Raw genomic sequence first — 21,266 nt, forward strand, 5'->3', positions numbered from 1 at the left:
CTTTTTAAAACATATTTTTTAGTATAATTTTAAAGTTGAAAGTGGACATTTTAAGAAATAATTAAATCAGGATTTTTCAAGTTGGCGGGTATTAATAACCTATATACAGGAAACAACTGCTACTGAGGCTTTTATTTTGACAGGATAAAGCGGAAATAAAGTCCTCGATTTTGGCGCATGACGCATTGGGGGGTTGTGATTAGCTCGTGCTGTTGTTTCGGTCGTTATTCTAATCAAGATGGCTGCTGTTGTCGGGGATGGAGAATAACCTCAGGCTCTCTTCCGAAAACAGGCCGAAGAAAAGCACCTAAAACCCGAACCGGAACCGGGCTATTCAGGCTGAAAGCTGTTCTTTTCTGAGGGTAAATCTCCTCCTCTCCGCTCTTCTCACCGTCAGCATCCTTTTCCTGCCATCTATTATTGATCCGCACTTGTCGCGGAGGAATCTGTCGGAATGAATCAGATCCTCACCGATGTTCTGGTATTTTCCGCTATAATGGAGGTTTCAGCTGTGAATTGTTTCGTTTCTAGTTTGTTTTGAGGTGATTTTCTGCGCGGTTCGCCGCCGCAGGCCGTAAATTAGTGAATGTCTCCGACAGTGTGAAGGGTGTTCAGGTTACAGCAGCCATATAACGCCGATACAACACCGGGGGCGTGGCCTGTTATCATCCAGCTGCGATTAGACAGAAATAAAGTAGATTATTGTTTTTATTAAGAGCAAATGGTGATTTTTGTTATTATCATAATTCCATAAAAACAGTAGTGTACAAAGTAGGATAACATGTATTTATTAATTGTATTTCCATACAAAACCAGTAACAACACATAATAGATTTAGTTATGTGATTAAATAAGAGAAGAAATTACAAAATGAATGGGAAAATAAAAAATAGGTTTTAATTAATTGTTTTTAAACTTATAATGTTTAAAACACTTTAAGTTAAATTTAGATTTGCACTTTTAACTGCATTGTTGGCATAAATACTTGTAATAATTATGGAAGAAATAATAAAACGTTGGAATTTATACAGAAAAAGTGAGTAATTATGTTAATATGGAATATTAATAATATAATATTTCATATTATAATGTAATATAATATTTCATATTATTAATATTAATATGAAATAAGAATTTTCTGGGTTGTTTATTGACTGGAAATCCTTTTCATGTTCTGAAAACATAAAAAGCTTCATTCTATTTGCTCAGTTTGTTAAAACCCTGTTAGAGAAGAAAACCAAATTTTTATTCTGCATTTTGCTCATTATCCTGCTGTTGTTAAAGGCTCTGACTGATTACACGTTAAAAACAAGCAGAAGCTGTTTCTGTGGTTTTAGGATGGAGAAATCGTCTCCAGATTGCAGCGTTTAGGGATTCTGACGGCGTCAGGGTGAACATTAAGGATCCACACCCAGTTCTCAGGTTTGAACTCCCAGATTCAGCTGGTAGCTAATGCCCTGTTTGTTCATTTGCATTCACATTCACTCACTCACTGGCTCCCTCTTTGTATGGGAGACGTGTAGGCTGTTGTCATGGCGACAGTCCACATTTTACCGTCTGGCTGTGATGGAAAATGAGATCCAGCCCCCATTGAAGTGTTTATCGGCGGGGAGCGGAGGCAGCAGGCTGATCTGGGGTCAGCTCAGGCCTTCATATCAGCTGCAGCAGCTTTAGCTCAGCGGGTTCAAATCGTTCCTGACGCAGCAGGAAGCTCTGGAGTCGCTTATCTTTTATTTTTATTTTAAAGACCTGTGAACCTCTGGGGGTGTTTGAAACTGCTCTGTCTTCCTGCAGGGGGCGCAGTGAGAAACCGCAGACATGGACACCACCACGTCCATCAAGATGACCACTCTGGCCATCCAGAACCTGTTCAGCTACGTAGAGGAGGAGAACCTGGCTGCCCTGAAGGCTCACCTGGACCGCTTCAAGGAGGTGGACGGCCGCAGTGACGTACGTACCGAACCAAACTGCACCGAACTGAACCACACAGAACCGAATTGAACCAAACTGCAATGCAACGCATCACTGCCTGCTGTTTCTTTTTTTGTCTTCATAAATTACAAAATTATGTATCTTGTAAATTGATAATTTCATGGATTTATAAATAAAGTATTTTTTTCTCCTTGGTAGTTAATATTTTAATTTATATAGTTTATAAGATTTTTTAAATTATAGTTTTAAAAAGTTATTTATCATTATTAATCTTAAATTAATAACATTAATAATGAAGTATAAATACAAATATTTTAAAATAATTGTTTAATTTTTTATTTTATCACATTGTTTATCAGTTGCTTGCGTATTGACTAATGAATTAATTAGTATAAATGTACTAATAATATTTATTGAATACTGGTTTATTTATTTAACATATCTGTCGAACAAAAAAGTAATTTATTTATTTATTCATGCAGAAATTATGTGTGTTTCTGTTTGCTCGTGTTTTTTACGTTTCGTTTTGTTGACATGTTTTGGTTTGTTTACGTGTTTTTTGTCGTGTGTTTGTTGATGTGTTTGCTCGCGTCTTTTGGTTTGTTTACTTGTTTATTTGTTTGTTATTTTGTCAGAACGGCCAGACGCCGCTGATGCTGGCGGCGGAGCAGGGCAGCCTGGAGATCGTCCAGGAGCTCATCAGGAGGGGAGCCAACGTCAACCTGGACGACGTGGTGAGCAAACCCAACGCCGCTCAGCCCTCTGTGTTTTTATTCTGTCCTATGTGGTTGCTAGGACACCAGTGGGTGGATTATCTGCAGTTTCCATAGTAAAACGGCCTTCCCGTGTGTTTCCAGGACTGCTGGTCGGCTCTGATCTCTGCAGCCAAAGAGGGTCACCTGGAGGTGGTGAAGGAGCTGCTGGAGAGCAGCGCCTACATCGAGCACAGAGACATGGTGGGAGCAATGCCTCATGGGAAACGTAGTTGGAGCAGATGTGCTGTGGATGTGTGTCTAAGATGAGGTTGTGTGGTTCAGGGCGGCTGGACGGCTCTGATGTGGGGGGCTTATAAAGGTCGAGTGGAGGTGACCCAGCTGCTGCTGGAGCACGGAGCCAATCCCAACACCACAGGACAGGTGAGACCCCCACATGTTGCTGACCCGCCGCAGAGCCTCACCCCCTCATGCTCTCGTCTTCCTCCTGTCTGAGCAGTACAGCGTGTATCCCATCATCTGGGCGGCGGGACGGGGACACGCCGACATCGTTAAGCTGCTGCTGGAACACGGAGCTAAAGTCAACTGTTCAGACAAGGTGAGGCTCAGTCAGAGGCAGAATGAATCATGACCGGCAGCCATGTTGTCTCTGAACGGCCCTGTGTGTCTCTGTGGACAGTACGGCACCACCTCTCTGATCTGGGCCTCCAGGAAGGGACACTACGACTGCGTGATGCACCTGCTGGAGAAAGGAGCCGACATCGACCAGGAGGGGGCGGTATGTCCACACCCAGCCACCGTACATGAGACTAAACAAATTTAAAACATTTCTGCTGAACGACTCAAACCCAAACAGGGTTTTGAACCGAACTGGATTGGTAGATGCTTTAATGCTGGAAGAACAACACACTCAGAGCAGCGACTAGGCCAAAACTCTATCAAAAATATTAACATTTGCTTTCAAGATCAAAAAACTTATTTGTAAATTTATTCTACCAAAAAGAGTTTTAGCTTCAGCTAGTTCAGATTGTGTAAAATAATCTGTTGATCCAAAATATAACCAACACTGTGTTGATGTTGATGTTCAGTCAAGCAAAAAGGTCTGAGTTTTTTACATGTAGAAGCTTCCTGTGTTCACTTAAGGAATGCTGCACATGAATTTTAGGCAATTAGACGATTAGTTTGTTATTTAAAATGTTTTATTTGCATTTTTATGTATTTTAACATTAATTATAAGCTTAAGTGGTTAAATAAAAAATCTGCAGAAAGTGCCAATATTTTTTATCCGATTAATCATCAGAATAATTTATTAGTTTATTTTTACACGTCACATTTGCGCTGAATCTGTTCAGAAATTGTGCATCCTGGTCTCATTTAGCGCTGACATTTCTGCTGCTGAAGCGTCGCTGCGATTGAAACCACAGACTCTGGTCTCCTCAGAACTCCATGACGGCGCTGATCGTGGCGGTGAAGGGCGGCTACACGGAGGTGGTGAAGGAGCTGCTGAAGAGGAACCCCAACGTCAACATGACCGACAAGGACGGCAACACGGCGCTGATGATCGCCGCCAAGGAGGGCCACACCGAGATCGTCCAGGACCTGCTGGACGCCGGGACGTACGTCAACATCCCCGACCGGGTGAGGCGCCGTTTGTTAGGACCCGACCGGTTCTGGTTCTGGTTCTGGTTCTGGTTCTGCTCCACTGGGAAGCTAACGGCACGGTGTGTGTTCGCAGAGCGGGGACACGGTTCTGATTGGAGCGGTGAGGGGCGGCCATGTGGAGATCGTCAGAGCGCTGCTGCACAAATACGCCGACATCGACATCAGAGGACAGGTGAGATCCGACCAGCAGGTCAAAGGTCAAAAACTACTGGAGCAACACTGTCACTGAACAACTTTAATGTATTTTAGTAGTTTTTGTGTTACTGACAACTTTCTCCTCGACGTGTGTGTTTTGCTCTTTAACACAAAACCCTTAAGAATGGATTCAGGTTCTTATAGAAAAGTTTACATTGTGTCCATGTTGATAATCTAAGAGTTAATGATATTTGTTGGGTCTGTTCTTGGAAAACAAACCAAAACCGGAGATGACGACCCCTGCTGGTGGAATACGAGAACGGTTTCATTTAAGAGACTTTTTGTTTGATTTCCTGGGCAGAAAACGCGAGACCGTTACTCTATGTTAGGCCGTTTCCTGGGTGCAAAGTAAAGGTCTCACATCATAAACATAAAACTTTAAGGACTCACCAGTCACTCTTTTGAGAAAAAAATAGATTCATTGCTCGTCTTTTTTTCCAAGAACGTCTGTAAATCTTTCATTATTTGCATTTTGGAAAGAAGTCACTGCATCTGTCGCTGGTCTCTTATTTTGAAAAAAGTTGCTAGATTTTAAAGTCGTATTTTTGTTGAGTAGCTTGTCTGAAAAGTTGACTTGGCCACGCCCCTTTGTGTTTCTGGCTCCGCCCACTTTGGTAGAATTTTCCTAAAAACTTTTGACAACTTTTCGGTGCTGCAGCCCGTCAAGATGTTGGAAAATAAAATAAACTGAGATTCTGTTTCCAGGATGTTGGTGAATTATGAACTAGCTTAACGTACTCTGTGTGTTTTTCCTCCCTCGTGTTTTTGTCGGACCTTTTGCGTCTCCAGGAGAACAAGACGGCTCTGTACTGGGCCGTGGAGAAGGGAAATGCCACCATGGTCCGGGACATCCTGCAGTGCAACCCCGACACCGAGACGTGCACCAAGGTGAATCCACTGGATCCCAGAAAGCGTTCACACACCGGGCTGATCACATCAATGATGAGTGTGTGTTTTCCTGTCAGGACGGGGAAACGCCGCTGATCAAAGCCACTAAGATGAGGAACATCGACATCGTGGAGCTGCTGCTGGATAAAGGAGCCAAAGTGTCGGCTGTGGACAAGGTGGGAGACTCAGAGTCGCAGAAACCTCCGAACACAAACTGCGTTTCCATCAACAGCAGAATTACACAAACTGAAACTATGAAATAAATTAGCTCAATGAAAACACAGCAGTTTAAAAAACAAAAACTCTGGGAGAAAAGCTGGGATGAGGCAACTTTCCAGACGTGTTGAAATAGATGTATTTCACAAAACTGTAATGGAAAACCTTGTGATCAACATCCAGATGTTACTACTGCCGAAAACCACAAAGAAGACAACAGGAAGTGGTTTTCTTTGTGGTTCATAAAAAGGTGTGTCATTCCGTGTTGAATTCTCAGCTTTAATGTAAAATGGGCGACTAAAATTCCCCCAAACGCAGCTCTCGAGTAGGCGGGGCTTGTTGCTCCAACACCTGAAGAAGACGCTGACGTCTCCTCTGATTGGCTGATGGATGATGACTGAATTATGAATCTTATTTAGCTGTTTATATCCGTCTCTGCCATGATTTTCAATGATTTATCTTGTGAACAACCTTATTCATGCATTTTTAATTTAATATCTTATTAAATGGAATTATGAGTTGTTGTTTTTTTTACACTAGCAGACAAAGATTTGTGCTCATTTGTCATGGAAACGCAGGTACAGACACATCAATGACGTCCTCATTGCTTCTGTCCGTTTGCCCAGAAAGGAGACACTCCGCTGCACGTTGCCATCCGCGGCCGGAGCCGCCGCCTCGCCGAGCTGCTGCTCCGCAACCCCAAAGATGGCCGCCTGCTGTACCGGCCCAACAAGGCCGGAGAGACGCCGTACAACATCGACTGCAGCCACCAGAAGAGCATCCTCACCCAGATCTTCGGCGCTCGTACGTCTTCCTCCTCCCTGACGATCATGTGACCCGTTCCTAACGGTAACCTGACCTCTCATGTGCCCCGCCCCCCACAGGTCACCTGTCGCCCACGGAGACGGACGGCGACATGCTGGGCTACGACCTTTACAGCTCGGCTCTGGCCGACATCCTGAGCGAACCCACCATGCAGCCGCCCATCTGCGTGGGTCTGTACGCCCAGTGGGGCTCCGGCAAGTCCTTCCTGCTCAAGAAACTGGAGGGTCAGCACACACACACACACACACACACACACACACACACACACACACGCACACACACACGCACACACACACACACAAAATACAGCATTTTATTACAGTATTCTGTGGTAGTATTGTGATAATGATAAAAATGATGGTAAAAACTAAATTCTTAGGAAACTTTATGGTTTCTCAGAACAGTCAGTTCTCAGTTAGAGAGGTTTCAAAACAGAAAGTTTTGTTATATTTTTGTTTTTCTTGTCCCTGTTCTGGAATGTAAAATTCTACCATAAAACATTGATAACAGTAATAAATCCTGCGGTAAAACGGTGAATTGAAACTGTCTTCTTCTTTCAAAGTATGGAGCTGAAAAAGTTTGAAAAATTACCTTGAAATGCTTGAAAAGTTCTTGAATTTTTCTGTGAAGTGTTTAATCCTGGCTTCATACCGACGAGTTAACGCCGCTCCTCCTCCTCCTCAGATGAGATGAAGACGTTTGCCGGTCAGCAGATCGAGCCGCTCTTCCAGTTCTCCTGGCTCGTGGTCTTCCTGTCTCTGCTGTTCTGCGGCTCCGTCGCCGTCGTCCTCGGCTTCACCGTCGACCCCAAGCTCGCCATGGCCGTCTCCCTCAGCCTGCTGGCGCTGCTCTACCTCTTCTTCGGTGCGTCAGGGTTTATTCTCTTCCTGCTGCTGTAGAGGAACTGCTGATGGAGCAGTCTGTTTGCTCCACAGTGGTGGTGTACTTCGGCGGGCGGCGCGAGGGCGACAGCTGGACGTGGGCGTGGCTGCTGAGCACGCGCCTGGCCCGACACATCGGCTACCTGGAGCTGCTGCTGAGGCTGATGTTCGTCAACCCGCCAGAGCTGCCGGAGCAGAGCACCAGAGCCCTGCCTGTCAGGTAACGCACGTCGCTCACAGCCTGGTGGGAATCCATCATAACTATGGTAGAAACGATAGAGAGCTGCAGCCTACCAGCTAACTGCAGTGATGCTTGTTGATGACGTAACCGGCCGGCATCAAAGCTGAGCAAACAGGAAACAGCGTGGCAAAGAGCACAAAGGAAGAGCTTTTTAAAAAGGCAGGTGTCAAACCATCAGTTATCTGGACCTGGATCAGGATTTTAGGTCCCTCTCAGGAGGAGTGCGGCAGATGTCACAGTCGGACAGCAGAAAACCTTGTCAAAGCTCACGCTCCGGGTAAAAGACTCCTGGGGTCTAAATGACCACATCTGTTAGGACCGGGCTGCTCCATCAGCAGATCCTCAGGAGGGACGTAAAACCAGGAGCAGAAAAATGTAACCTTCAAAGAGTGCAAGACAGGAAATACAAGCATTTTGTTTTACCACCTTAAAATGAAACATTTGCTTCAGTTACAAACATTAAATACAGAAAACATCCACAACAACGAGTTTTGACACAAATATCAGGAATGTACTGATATGAAAAGTTGGGCCGATATAAGTATCCAATATTAATATTACTGTTAATCGGCCAATAACCGATATTTACTGATATTAAATATCTCTCTGAACTCTTCTGACACCTTTGGAAAAAATGACCAGAACAGACGGCAACCAGAGGGAAGTAATAACAGTTATTAATTTCAGCCCAGTTGTATTTGTCGCCGTGGAAACACAGGAGAGCTGAGCGCTGATGATACTCTGACCTCTGACCTCCTCTGCAGGTTCCTGTTCACGGACTACAACCGTCTGTCCAGCGTGGGAGGAGAGACATCCATGGCGGAGATGATTGCAACGCTGTCAGACGCCTGCGAGAGAGAGTTTGGTTTCCTAGCAACACGACTCTTCAGGGTGTTTAAGACGGAGGAGACGCAAGGTGAGAACGTCTGGACGGTTAGGGACGGAAACTGATAAGAATTTATTGGTACCGATTCCATTATTGATGCTATTGAGTTAGAAACCTTTATTCAAAACGTACATCATGTTGTATTCTATTCAAACATATTAAGACAATACACTTTAAGTACATTAAAAGACAAACAAAGATGAAGCTGGAATTGAAAAATGAATTTTAAAATGTCTTTTAAATGAATTAAAATGTTATTTTATTTCTTTGTTATATTCTGTCAGTATTCCAACCAGCCAGCAGGGGGCAGTAAAGATGCTTCAAATCCTTTTCAAGGATCTTTGATCAGTTTTATATCAACACTTCTATATTTACCTGTAGTATTGGTTTTACACCATGTGTATATTTTTACAGTGGGGCTCTTCCTCTCTGCCCCCTGCAGGTAAAAAGAAGTGGAAGAAGACGTGCTGCGTGCCGTCCTTCATCCTCTTCGTCTTCGTCCTGGCCTGCCTGATCACCGGCATGGCGCTGCTGGCCGTCTTTAAGGTGGACGGCGAGAACCAGACGGTGAACGCCGTGCTGATCGCCATCGGCAGCGTGGTCGGCCTCGCACTGCTGCTCAACTGCAAGACGTGGTGGCAGGTCACCGACTCGGTGCTGAACTCGCAGAGGAAGAGGCTCCACAGCGCCGCCAACAGGATGCACAAGCTGAAGAGCGAGGGCTTCATGAAGGTCAGACGGGACTCCAGCGTTTAGCCTGCCCAGAACTTTTAAATTACTTTTATTTATTTGTCCTGACATGATCTTTTCTGGTATTTTCATCTTTTTATTACTGTTTAATTTTAGCTTTTTTTATTTGTTCTTAATTTGCTCATTTATTTATACATTTTATTTTTAATGTATTTTTTTTACCTTTTTATTTCTATGACTTTTGCTTTTATCATTTTAATTTTGCTGGCTAGAGCTTCATTTATTTTTTAGCAGTACTTCATTATTTTTTATTTTAATGTTTTTATCTTATTTTTACTGACAGCTATTTGTTTTTTGTTGTTTTTATTATATTTTTAGGTATTTTTATATGCTGACAATAACTTAATTTTTTATGTTTAATTTTTTTTTATTTTCACATTTTCACTTTATTAATTGATTTATTTTTCAGGTAATTTATTTCATTCTTATTTTCACAGCCAGTGAAGGTGTGTTTTAATGCTCCAGACTTCTCTGGTTTTCTCCTTCAGGTGTTGAAGAACGAGGTGGAGCTGATGGCCAGGATGGCGAAGACCATCGACAGCTTCACGCAGCACCAGACCCGGCTGGTCGTCGTCATCGATGGTCTGGACTCCTGTGAGCAGGATAAAGTCCTGCAGATGCTCGACACGGTGAGAGGATGCTGAGTGAACTACATGGACCTGAAAACGCAGCCCTGAGGAACTCCTAGTTAGATTTAGACACCGCTGAGAATCACGGCTTTGTTCTCCGCCTCCTGCAGGTCCGGGTTTTATTCTCCAAAGGTCCGTTCATCTCCATCTTCGCCAGCGACCCCCACATCATCATCAAAGCCATCAACCAGAACCTGAACAGCGTCCTGAGAGACTCCAACATCAACGGACACGACTACATGAGGAACATCGTCCACCTGCCCGTCTTCCTCAACAGCAGGGGGCTGTCCAGCGCCAGGAAGATGTGCGCCGCCGCGCCCGCCAACGGGGACGCCGCCAACTCTGAAGGTAACCATGACGATGAGGAAGGAAGCAAGCAGGCTGTCCACACACTTTCAATTTCTTAATTTCATGTATGTAAAATTAAGGCCTTAAAATGTCTTAAATTCCTTTTGGAAAGTAAGTTGGCTTCTAAATAAATCTTAAATTAATGTTATACCAACATTTAATTTAATTAAAATCTTTCTGGATTGAGTTGAATATGTTAATCACTGATCTTAAATTTTGATCATTTATTCGATGTTCTGTTTATTGCTGGACTTTTGGCAAAAATCTGAGTCTCAAATTTTTAAGAGACACTAGAAAGTTTAAGACTCTCCCAGACTTATAAGTTTGAGTGACAGAAGATGGTGGAAGCTATTGCTAATAACCTGCTATTATGGTCCTGCTAGCTTGCTAGCTACCTGGCAAGCTAGTTTTATTGTGTCGGTGATGAATAAGTGCAGATTTATCTCTAGTTTGCTGGACAAAGTTTGTATATAAAGTTTGTATATTTCTGTAGTAATATAGGGAGAAATTCAAAAGTTTGAGTTTCTCTCAAACTTTTAGGTTTGAGTGACTCGAGGCAGTTGAAGCTACTGCTGACTAATATATCCTTGCTAACTTGCTTGCTAGCAAGCTTATTTTTGTGTATGTATTATCACCAGTCGGCTGGACAGAGTTAGCACATTTCTGTGGTTATATGCATCTTAAATACTAGGCCTCACGACAGGAAATTTTACTGAGCGATTAATTGTCTCACAAAACTATTGCGATAAACGATAATATTGTTTGAAGACCTTTTTATACTGATTTAATGGAAATGACGTAATAATGCTAGCACCACACCTCGTCCAGCTGAGCTAACATCAGCTGGACAGAGATTTCCTAACTACAAGGTTACTCATAATGTTGAGTTTCCATGGATTTAAAAACCTTACATGATCTTACCAAAATGAAGATTTGAGTTAAGAGCTCATATTCTAATGTTTTTCAAAATCAATGTACATAATGGTTAAATATACAGCCTACTGCTATTATGAAGACTTTATATTTCAGTTGGCCAGTGTGGGGCTCGAACCCATGACCTTGGCTTTATCAGCACCACACTCCGACCAACTGAGCTAATTTTAAGAGAATAGCCACACATAATCTTGCGTCTTCGTCAATATAAGAAAAACTCACATGCTCTTACTACAATGAAGATTTGAAGAAATGCTATTATGTTTTTCACAATCAACATGCTTAAAGGTGTATTTTCCAGCAATATTTTACCATTCATAAAGTATAATACTGTGTGTGTGTGTGTGTGTGTGTGTGTGTGTGTGTGTGTGTGTGTGTGTGTGTGTGTGTGTGTGTGTGTGTGTCTTCAGTGGGTTGGCACGAAGAGCTGGACAGGAAGTTGTCTCCGCATAGTTTGGGAGAGTTAACAAAGTTTGGCAGCAAGACGACGCTGAACCGCCGGGTGAGTCAGACTGGGAGGTAACTGGGACTTTGACTGGTCCGCCAGCTGCATGAGGTTCATGTGACTTGTGTTGCGTCGCTGCAGGACACATACCGGCGGCGCCAGGTGCAGCGTTCAGTGACGCGCCAGATGTCGTTCGACCTGACAAAGCTGATGGTGACAGAGGACTGGTTCAGCGACATCAGCCCGCAGACCATGAGGCGGCTGCTGAACATCGTCTCCGTCACAGGTAAGCCCCGCCCTCCTCCTCGGCGATCGCTCACACCTGGATACCAGCCATGGGCCAATTAGCGGTTAAGTTTATGCTGCCTTCAAATTAATGAGCTGCCTTTAGCATTTAGCATTAGTGAAACAAATAACATGTGATCAGTATCAATAGATAATAGATAGATAGAATGTTCAATCATTTCACTGAACTGATTCAGAACCGCACAGCATTCTGGGAGATGTAGTCAAAGGAGCCTCTCACAGCCACTAATCTCTGTTTGTGGAATCAACTAACTCACTCACTCTGTTGTTGCCTAGCAACAGCCAGTTGAATAACATGCACAGCAGCAGTTTCAGGTTTTGCCACCATGCCTCATAATTGCTTAAAATAACGGATTGAGAACGGTGGATAAAACAGGAAATGACACGTCACCAGTTTGGCTCGATTTGATATTTAAAACTAAGAGCTAATCAATAATTATCAATGTCCACTGATATAATGATACGTTTTTCAGCCATATTCTCCAGCCCTTCACCAAACCGTAATATTTTGACCTCAGGTTATCATACGGTCATCATGTCATGTCTGACTCCGCCCCTTCCTGTCCAGGTCGCCTCCTGAGAGCCAATCAGATCAACTTCAACTGGGACCGGCTGGCGTCCTGGATCAACCTGACGGAGCAGTGGCCCTACAGGACGTCCTGGATCATCCTGTACCTGGAGGAAAACGACGGCGTCCCCGACCAGGCCGCACTCAAGAGCATCTATGAAAGGTCAGAGAGCACATTCACCTCCCGCCATCGCCATCGCCCGACCCGCTGCCGTCTGACCCCCTGCTGTTCTCCGCTCCTCAGGGTGTCCAAGAACATCCCCACCACCAAGGACGTGGAGCCGCTGCTGGAGATCGACGGCGACGTCCGCAGCTTCGAGGTCTTCCTGTCGTCACGGACACCGGTCCTGACCGCCAGGGACGTCCGCACCTTCCTGCCCTGCACCGTCAACCTGGACCCCAAGCTGAGGGAGATCATCGCAGGTCAGAGGTCCAGAACCAGGCCTGCGCCAGACGCTCCAGTTTGATCCAGATGTTCTAGTTTTTGTTTATCCAGATGTTTTCTCCTCGTCTTCTCTTAGTTTGGATCCGGTTCTGTTTCTGTTTGATGTCTCATCCCAGATGTTTTCCGTCTCGTTCCAGATGTGCGTGCGGCGCGGGAGCAGATGAACCTGGGCGGGGTCACGTACCCCGCCATGCCGCTGCAGGAGGCCCAGCCCCGCCCCACCTCCGTCTACAGCCAGGTGTCGTCCACCTGCTCGCCCTCCGCCTCCTTCAGCGGGCCCTTCAACGCGCCAGTAGGGGGCGTCATCTCCCCGCAGCCGCACAGCAGCTACTACAGCGGCATGGCCGGCCCGCAGCACCCCTTCTACAACAGGGTGAGTCCAGGCCCCGCCCACCTGCCTGTGATGTCATCATGTCATGTGACCTCCTTCTTTGTTTTCATTCATTTCTTTTCATCATTTTGATTTAATTTCCATGTTTTGCAGTGAATCTCTGAGAGATTCAGAGTTTATTTTCTGTTGAACGCCTCCATCCATGACCCTTATTTTGGTTTTCACCCCCGTTCAGCCATATTTCTCCCACCACCTCTACCAGCTGCCACACCCGTTCGTGGCTCCCTTCCTTCCACATCTTCACCTGCGGCCGCCGCCCAAAGTCTCCTTCAGCCGGGACGCCGGTGCCGCTGCAGCCGTAAGTTATCCACGTGAAGAATCAGTAAAAATCAGAGACTTGACTCATCAAACTCACCTGTCCAGGTGTTCTGACGTCACAAGAGGAAAGCCAGGTGAAATTAGCTGCAGTTCAGTTCAAACTACCCAAAGGTCAGCACACCAGCTGCTGAGCATGTTGGTGGCAGCTGAAGCAGCTGATCCTAAACAAGCTTTATAAAGGATTCATAAAGATCACGTTTATGTCAGATTCTGTTTTCTCCAGGTTGACTTCAGGTCTGCAGAGTCAGACCTCAGGGGCTTTAGTTTCTTCTTCTTCTGTTTTTCCTCCATTTCCTCTCCTGTGGGTTGGTTTCTGTCAGAGCTGCTGATGATTGTTATCAGATTCATTTCCTGATGTGTCCATCCCTCGCCTGTCTGTCTGTCTGTCTGTCTGCAGTCTAAGAGTTCATCTTTTAAAAGGAAGCAGGTACTGAGCCCTCCATGTTGGACGTTCCCCACCCGTCCCTCATGTGTCCACAGAAGTCCTCTGCACTTTAAAATACAAGACAATTAGCGTCCGGCTAGCTAGCCGTTGGCATCTGCTCATATTTCTTTAATTTGATCGTTTCTGAACTGAAACCTCCACAGATTAACTGGATTCTGTGGACATAAAGAGGCCGTATCCCAGCATGCACCTTGCCTGGACAACCTGTAGCTTCACTTGCACTTTCATCTCCTCACCTGGACACTTTCTCACCTTTTGGGGAAACGTACGGTTCACCCCCCCACCCTGCACTTTGACCCTGACTGAGGGATTATTTCAAATACTGGAAGTTTTCAGATTAAAGGCCAACAGATTAAGCTTCTGATTAAAACATCAAATGTTTATTATTAAGATAAAAAGTGAAACCAACACTTTAGATTCAGCTTAAATGTCCTATAAATAATATAAAAACATTTTTCCCTTCATCTTATAAGATTATTATTATCAATAATAGTAATATATTCACTTTAATCTAATTCAAATAAATATACATAATTTAAAAATTAGATAACTGGGTTTTTATTGTCTTATTATAACAAAAATATTTATTATGGATAAACATTTGAATTTTTTTTTATTTAGCCTTGGTTTAGTTTATCTTCACTCCCCAGCTGTAGTTTCATTTAAAGAGAGAAAATTGTATTTGTCTTTTTTAATTATTACATTACTTTTAATGTTCTTAAAAAATTTTAATAAATATGACAATTAAAAAATATATTTTTTTAATTGCAAAGTATATATATAGTAAAATATTACCGAACCAATAATAATATATTATAACTATGACTAAATATTTAAATGTTTTTCTTGTTTATCATTCAAAAAGGAAATTGTATTTAATAGTTTGTTATTATTACATTATCATTAACATTCTTAAAATAACTAATAAATACTGATGTGTAGTTTTTTTCTATTACTATGTAATATATTATCAACAGATAATAATCTAATATTAATATACATTATTATTATCATCTTATTTATAATATATTGTATTAATAATGTAATGACTAAGTTTTAAATATTCTATTTTTCTTTAAACTTTATATCCATTTATTAACTTCCCTAAATTTTACAGAATATATTTTTTAAAGTATCTTACTGTCTTTTCATTATGATGATTACATTTAATAATCATCATAATAATAACATTTAGGACGTTAGGTTCTGCTGTGTTACCACATTGTTGACTTATGACTGATGATCTCCATGGCAACCAGATCTGTTTGCATGATCCAGATTCAGTTGTTTGGTTTGAGCCTCTCAGTTTCCCCGTTTCCCAGATTTTAGCTGGAATCCATCTTCCTGATGTGTTCCGTCTTCCTGGCAGCTAATTACTGACCCGTGTTTCCGTGACGACACTAATAATAAATACTCAGATCACATGAAGTTCTGTCGGTCCGGTTTGTAACGGCTGGTTCTGTTCGCCTCCAGGGCTCGGCTTCGGTCGTGTCGGGTGTTCCCGCCGTCCTCCTCAGCTCCATGACGACGGACGGTGTCTGTGAGCGCGTGCGGCAGACCGAGGGCATCGACCAGAGCATGGTGGCCCAGTACACCGCCACCATCAAGAAGGTCCGCATCCCGACCCGCTCTGACTGCGGCGGCGCCACCGGGCTGAGGCTAACGGCGTTGTGTTGATGTTCTGTCTGCAGGCCAACGTGAACGGCAGAGTTCTGTCCCAGTGCAACATTGATGAGCTGAAGAAGGAGATGAACATGAACTTTGGAGACTGGCAGCTCTTCAGAGCCACGGTCGGTATCGGTCCATCCGGTGGCGGTTCAGAACACAGAGCAGGTCCGGGTTTAATGACTCTCCTTCATTCTGCTGCAGATCCTGGAGATGCGTCATATCGAGAGTCAAGTGCTGCATGAGGAAACCGCCAGTGAGCAAGGCAGCGTAGTCGGTGTCCCCACGGAGGTCGGAAGGCGGGCCATGGCACCGCCTCTCGCTGGAGCCGCCAACGCCGACGGGTCACCAATGTACAGCTTCAACCTGAGCTTTGAGGAGCTGAGCGGCGTGGGCTTGGACGAGGCACCGCGACCCGGAAACATGCCCTGGATGGTGAGTCCCCTCAGAACCGCCCAACAGGACGATGATGTCAGCTGCTAACTGTTGTTCCACCAACCGTCCACAGGGTGGCGCTCACCGAACAGCCAGCATGACCAGCCTGAACTCGCAGGAGTCCTCCAACGACATCGGCAAGCTCACCGACAAGCAGCAGGCCGAGTACCGCAACGCTTACCAGGAGTACATCGCCCAGATGGCGCAGCTGGAGATGAGCGGAGTCGGGGAGAAGCCCGTCCAACCGCAGCCGGGGCAGTTCATGACATCATCAGCCGGGGACAAGAGCAAGGACAGCACCGAGCAAGATGGACGAAAGTCCTTCAACAAGAGAAGCAGCGCCAAACTACCAGCTGACAACACCGACTTTGCCTCTAGTGGCGACGCCCTGGATCCGATCACCGAAGAGGATGAGAAGAGCGGATCCTCAAAGTCCCTGCTGACCCGCAAGCTATCGGCCGAAAGAGGCGGGCTGTTCCAGGGCGCCGGCGACCTGAAGGTGAAGGCCAGTGGCGGCAGTCTGCGCTACCAGAAGCTGACCAGTGACGACGAGGAGTCCGAAGAATCCGACAACCCCCTCCTGCCGAAAGATGGCAAGAAGCCAGTCGATGTCAAGCTGCCTGGCGGGTCACTGGCGCTGAAAGGAAAGGATTACCTTTCAGACGCCATGTTGGATAAGAAGGATTCGTCTGACTCAGGCGTGCGCTCCAACGAAAGCTCGCCCAACCACTCGCTTCAGGATGAGGAGGCTGACTTATCGCAGCTGGAGAGGGCCAACTTGATCGAGCTGGACGAGGAGAGCGCTGCCAGGAAACGCGGCATTCCCAGCAGCCTGAGCGGCCTCCAGGACCCGGCCGTGACCCGGATGTCCATCTGCTCCGAAGATCAGTGCAGCCTGCTGACCAGCAGCCCTGAAGAGAGCTGGACCTCCTCCAAGAGCTACAACCTCAACCGCACGCCCAGCAATGTCACCTTGAACAACAACACCAATGCCCGACCACGCCCACCCGCTGAGGGCTCCACCTCCTCCAACCAGACCTCTACCGGGGATGTCATCATCCCACCGACCTCCACCACCAGCAGGCCCGGCCCCAACAATGAGAACGTCCGAGTGGTCCACCTGAAGAGAGGCCTGAAACCCGGGGATCCTCCAGAGATCTGCACCGTGTCCTCTGACACCGTCACTTTCGCCGAAGAGCGCGAGAGCATCCTGTGAGCGCATGATGAAGATGAAGGAGAGCCATCTTCTGTAGTTGCATGCTTTGTAGTGTCGTAAAAAATTTGCTGCATGGTGTTGTGATGTTGTCGTCTGTAGGAACCAACTCCTGTCTTCAAGCAACGGTGTCCTTTGTGTTAGATGTTTCTTTAGCTCCAGGTTCTTCAGTGGCCCGTGAATGAACCAGGACAGGGGTCTTCAACGTCAGGGCACCATTAAGTAAAATGTTCTTTGTGCTAACCCTAAAGCACTAATAAGTATTAGTTCAGCAAGCACTAAAGAGCTATGCCAGCACAGTATTTAATGAAAGCTAATGCTAAAGCACAAGCTTCGACCATGTTCTCAATGACAGATGCTCCAGCTTATTATACACCTACCTGTACAGTTTGCGCTTACTCAGATGTCAAACTTTATTCAACTGAAACGACAAAATAGCCAAGTAAAATAGCGCTTTAGAATTTGTGGGGAAAAGTAATTTATGGAAAGGCTAGGTATAATCAAAATCTGCAAAAATGCTAAAGCGTTTACTCCTCTGTTGGTGCAATAGCGGAAGTGTGCCCTCACTTTAGTTTACATTTGGGAGCTACAGCTCCACTTTAGCCGTGGTTTCACGCAGCTAAAGTCCGAGCACGACAAAAAAAAACAAGTCATATTACTGTGCACTCAATGTAAATTCTTTATATCACTTTTTATTTTAAACGAAAGTTTGAAAACCAATATAATAGGCTAATAATGCAGCCTATTGTATGCATCATTTTATGCCCCTGTAGCATCATGTATCAAGCCGGTGCTGTCACCGCTAACGGTTTAACAGTTAGCTGCTAAGCTAGCGGGACAATTAGCATGCTAGCCCCATAAAAGCTAAAAGTAGAACGGTTATTTTACTCTTAAAACGTAGTGTTTATAAACCTAGTTAATGCAGTAACAAATGTTGTATGACAAACGGTTTATTGTAATAATCACCGTGTCCTTGGTGGACATTAGCTACATCTAATTAAACAAATATAAGACGGAGACTTTACTATTTGGTAAAGTAGACGGGTTAAAAGATGCACCAAACCGTCTCACGGAAACTACAGCCACCTTGTGGTGTAACTCGTTACTACACTCCACTACCTTCACCCCCTTCTAATTATGTTAAGCTACCAATAAATGTTTTACCATGATGTGACATGGTAAAACATGTCACATCATGTTTTACCAGTTTATTACATGTTGTTTCCGTCCTTTTAGGACTGACATTGGAACCTCTGACTTTAAACTAAGAGCCGTTGATGTGACGTAGATCATGTTAGCTTAGCCTGTTTGTGTTTAACTGAAATAGTTTCGTGCTGAAAGTTTTGCTGCTTGCTCTAAATTTGGTCGGTCAGTGTCGATGTTGCTTAGCTGCTACCTGGACCAGGTGTCGCTGTTTCCTGCTAAAATAAATGGACTTGATGCTAAACCTGTGGATGTGTCGGTGAAGCTGTTCCATTCAGAGCTGCTTTTATTCTGAAAAACCTTAAACGTTAAAAAAGGCTCATTTTGAGCCAAGCAGGAATAATGCGGATTTCATCAGGTTTCAATCAGTGGTGAAAAACATTTTTAGATTCTTCTAAAAATCATACTTTCTAGAAGAGAATCTTAAAATTCTGAAAAAATTTAAAGTATAGCCTACCTATCAAACTTCCTGTATAAGTTGTCCATTCAGAATAAAAACCAGACTGATGAATAAACAGGCTGTTATTTAAATCTGTATTAAGTGAAAATTGTGTCGGTGTTGTATGTGACCACCAAAAACACTCAATAAAACCTGGATGTTGAACGTTTATGCTGCTTCCGGCTGTTTTTCAGACAAGTTTTCTTTTAATTTTAGGCGACAAAATGTCAAACTGCATGAAAAATGTGACGTTGTCTGTAGTTTAGAGGTTGTGTGTCGTAATGGAAAACTTAAGCTAATAAATAATTCTACAAACCTAATAAATAATATTCAATCTCATGAAAACAGTTAATCAGAGCTAATTTTTCTACATCCATCCAGAAAACTGCAGTTTTGGGGAAGATAAAATCTATTTACCGCCTGCAGCAGGTGTTGCCCTGTGCAGACTCACTCCTCCCGTCATGCTTTGCATGTTTGCCAAACCCGGAGATCAGGTGCTGCAGCCAAAGCCGGAGACCAGGTGCTGCAGCCAAACCCGGAGACCGGGTGCTGCAGCCATGTGGTGCATTTTCTCTCTTTTACGACTCCCACTTTATAAAATGTGTGGAAAACCAATTTTATGCAAACAAAGTTGCGGTCGAACATTTTTCATTTAGTTTTTGTTTACAGTGTGTGTGACACTCCCTTTTTTATATCTTATCGAATATGTTTATTAATGAGCTGAAACTTAAATTCATCTCTTTTTTTGTAATGTTTATGTTTTGTTGAACACTGCTAATCATTTACTGAAAAAACATAAAAAGAATTTTAAAATATTTCAAAAATATTTAATTAATTCTTTATCCGTCTCGTCCGTTTCTCTCTTATTGTGTTAAAATATATAAACATAAAAAATAAATTATTTGATTAGTTTATTTACGTTCTGTTTAAATTGTCTGGGATCTGATCTGAATTTAATCCGTGTGTTTTTTAAATGTTGTTAAATAAATAAAGATAACGGCCGATGATCTGATTCGGTTTTTCGTCTGTAACCGTTAGTGTCCAGCAGGTGGCGCCATAGACTGACTAGCTTTCAAAAACAGTTAGTAGATCATCTAAATCAGGAAGAAAAATGTAACATTTTAAAAAACTTTTAACATTTCTTGGTTATTTCTAAACAATATAATGTTCCTTTTACGCTCTTTAGAGGCAGTTTGAGTTTCGTTCATAAAGTGTAAGAAGCAGATGTAACCGTAGAGAACGTTCTGGGTGGATGCTTTAATGAGCAAAATGTCGGATAAACGTCTGGAAAAGAATCAGAGGATGGAGGTGACGTGTCACGGCGACCTGCCGCCGATAAGAGCTTAAGGTACAGTGAAAATATGCAAATATCTGCGGGAGGAAGCAGATAAGAGCGCAACTGACCTGGACTCGAACCTGCAACCCGGGAGGAAGCGCTGCAGCATTTTCCCCGAACAGAATCCAGACTGAGAAAAACTTTTTGTCCCCTTCCAGATTTCTTCTGTTTCTGAAGAAGCTGAAAAAAGCTCCAAACCAACCTGACGCTGTGAGAAGAAGTAATCACACCCTAAACCGCTGGTTGTTCTTCTCTTACACTGAAAAACAGAATGCAGCTCCAACTTAAAACAATACAGTAAATGAATGAGCTTTATGATACTTAATCTATTTACACGTTTCACCTTAACTTTCTAATGGTCAATATGTTTATTAATGATTGAAATTTTCAGCATGAAGCTTAAAGTCCTGCTCAGTTTGAATTTTTGTATCTGTTTTTCAGAAACAGATAAATTTAACAGTTGAAATAATTACAAATAATTGTTTTAGGTCAAAACCATCAGAGGAATTTCTGCAGATTCCCTCAAACAGAAGCTGATCCTGCTGCATTAGCTTTCAGTTGATTGTTTTTATTGCTTAACCCTCCTGTTATGTTCGTTTCTGAGGTACAGCAATAATGTTCGCGGGTCAATTTGACCCGGGGAGTGTTTAGTCATGCTATAGTGTCAGAAACCAAAAAAATCCTCCAAATCTTTTTTGTGTCTGATTATTAACTCCTATACGAACCATTCCAATCAATATTTGTGCAATTATGTTTTTTTATTCCTCACAAATAAAGGATCAATGATGACAATTTACTCATTCGGACATAAAAAATGTGATTTACATTTTTTTTAATTCCCACTGAAAAACCTAAACACAAAATAACACTAATTATCTTTGAAAGTGATTTTTTGTAAATTTTTTTGTATTACATTTTTAATTTTTTTTCTAAGGGTGATCTTTATAATTGAACTTGA

At 43.6% G+C, this 21,266-nt stretch overlaps 1 protein-coding gene across 4 annotated transcripts; it reads left to right on the top strand.

Annotated features, from left to right (window-relative positions):
- Window positions 1–183: 183 nt before the first annotated feature.
- kidins220b (kinase D-interacting substrate 220b) lies at window positions 184–19,143 on the top strand. Of its 4 annotated transcripts, XM_044107136.1 has the most exons (31): window positions 184–362; window positions 1,338–1,422; window positions 1,795–1,950; window positions 2,568–2,666; window positions 2,790–2,888; window positions 2,970–3,068; window positions 3,145–3,243; window positions 3,325–3,423; window positions 4,086–4,283; window positions 4,381–4,479; window positions 5,292–5,390; window positions 5,468–5,566; window positions 6,233–6,410; window positions 6,491–6,655; window positions 7,116–7,295; window positions 7,367–7,532; window positions 8,318–8,469; window positions 8,882–9,171; window positions 9,678–9,818; window positions 9,929–10,166; window positions 11,510–11,601; window positions 11,686–11,830; window positions 12,419–12,581; window positions 12,663–12,841; window positions 13,001–13,236; window positions 13,430–13,552; window positions 13,970–13,999; window positions 15,491–15,628; window positions 15,709–15,807; window positions 15,887–16,117; window positions 16,191–19,143. In XM_044107136.1, exons 3-31 carry the CDS (start codon window positions 1,819–1,821, stop codon window positions 17,331–17,333), a joined length of 5,211 nt encoding a protein of 1,736 aa, XP_043963071.1. In that variant the 5' UTR covers window positions 184–362; window positions 1,338–1,422; window positions 1,795–1,818; the 3' UTR covers window positions 17,334–19,143. The 4 variants fall into 4 exon arrangements, with proteins under 4 accessions (XP_043963071.1, XP_043963070.1, XP_043963072.1 ...); XM_044107135.1 differs by lacking the exon at window positions 1,338–1,422; XM_044107137.1 differs by lacking the exons at window positions 1,338–1,422; window positions 13,970–13,999.
- Window positions 19,144–21,266: the final 2,123 nt, after the last annotated feature.

Source organism: Gambusia affinis, linkage group LG22 (assembly GCF_019740435.1).
Source record: "Gambusia affinis linkage group LG22, SWU_Gaff_1.0, whole genome shotgun sequence".
Lineage (NCBI taxonomy): Eukaryota > Metazoa > Chordata > Actinopteri > Cyprinodontiformes > Poeciliidae > Gambusia > Gambusia affinis.

What these genes read in the sequence shown, in the direction of transcription:
- kidins220b (XM_044107136.1), top strand. Translation starts at nt 1,819, where the DNA reads ATGGACACCACCACGTCCATCAAGATGACCACTCTGGCCATCCAGAAC. An exon ending in CACCCAGATCTTCGGCGCTC is followed by an intron (nt 6,411 to 6,490) that starts GTACGTCTTCCT and finishes CGCCCCCCACAG; the next exon opens with GTCACCTGTCGCCCACGGAG. An exon ending in CATCTTTTAAAAGGAAGCAG is followed by an intron (nt 14,000 to 15,490) that starts GTACTGAGCCCT and finishes GTTCGCCTCCAG; the next exon opens with GGCTCGGCTTCGGTCGTGTC.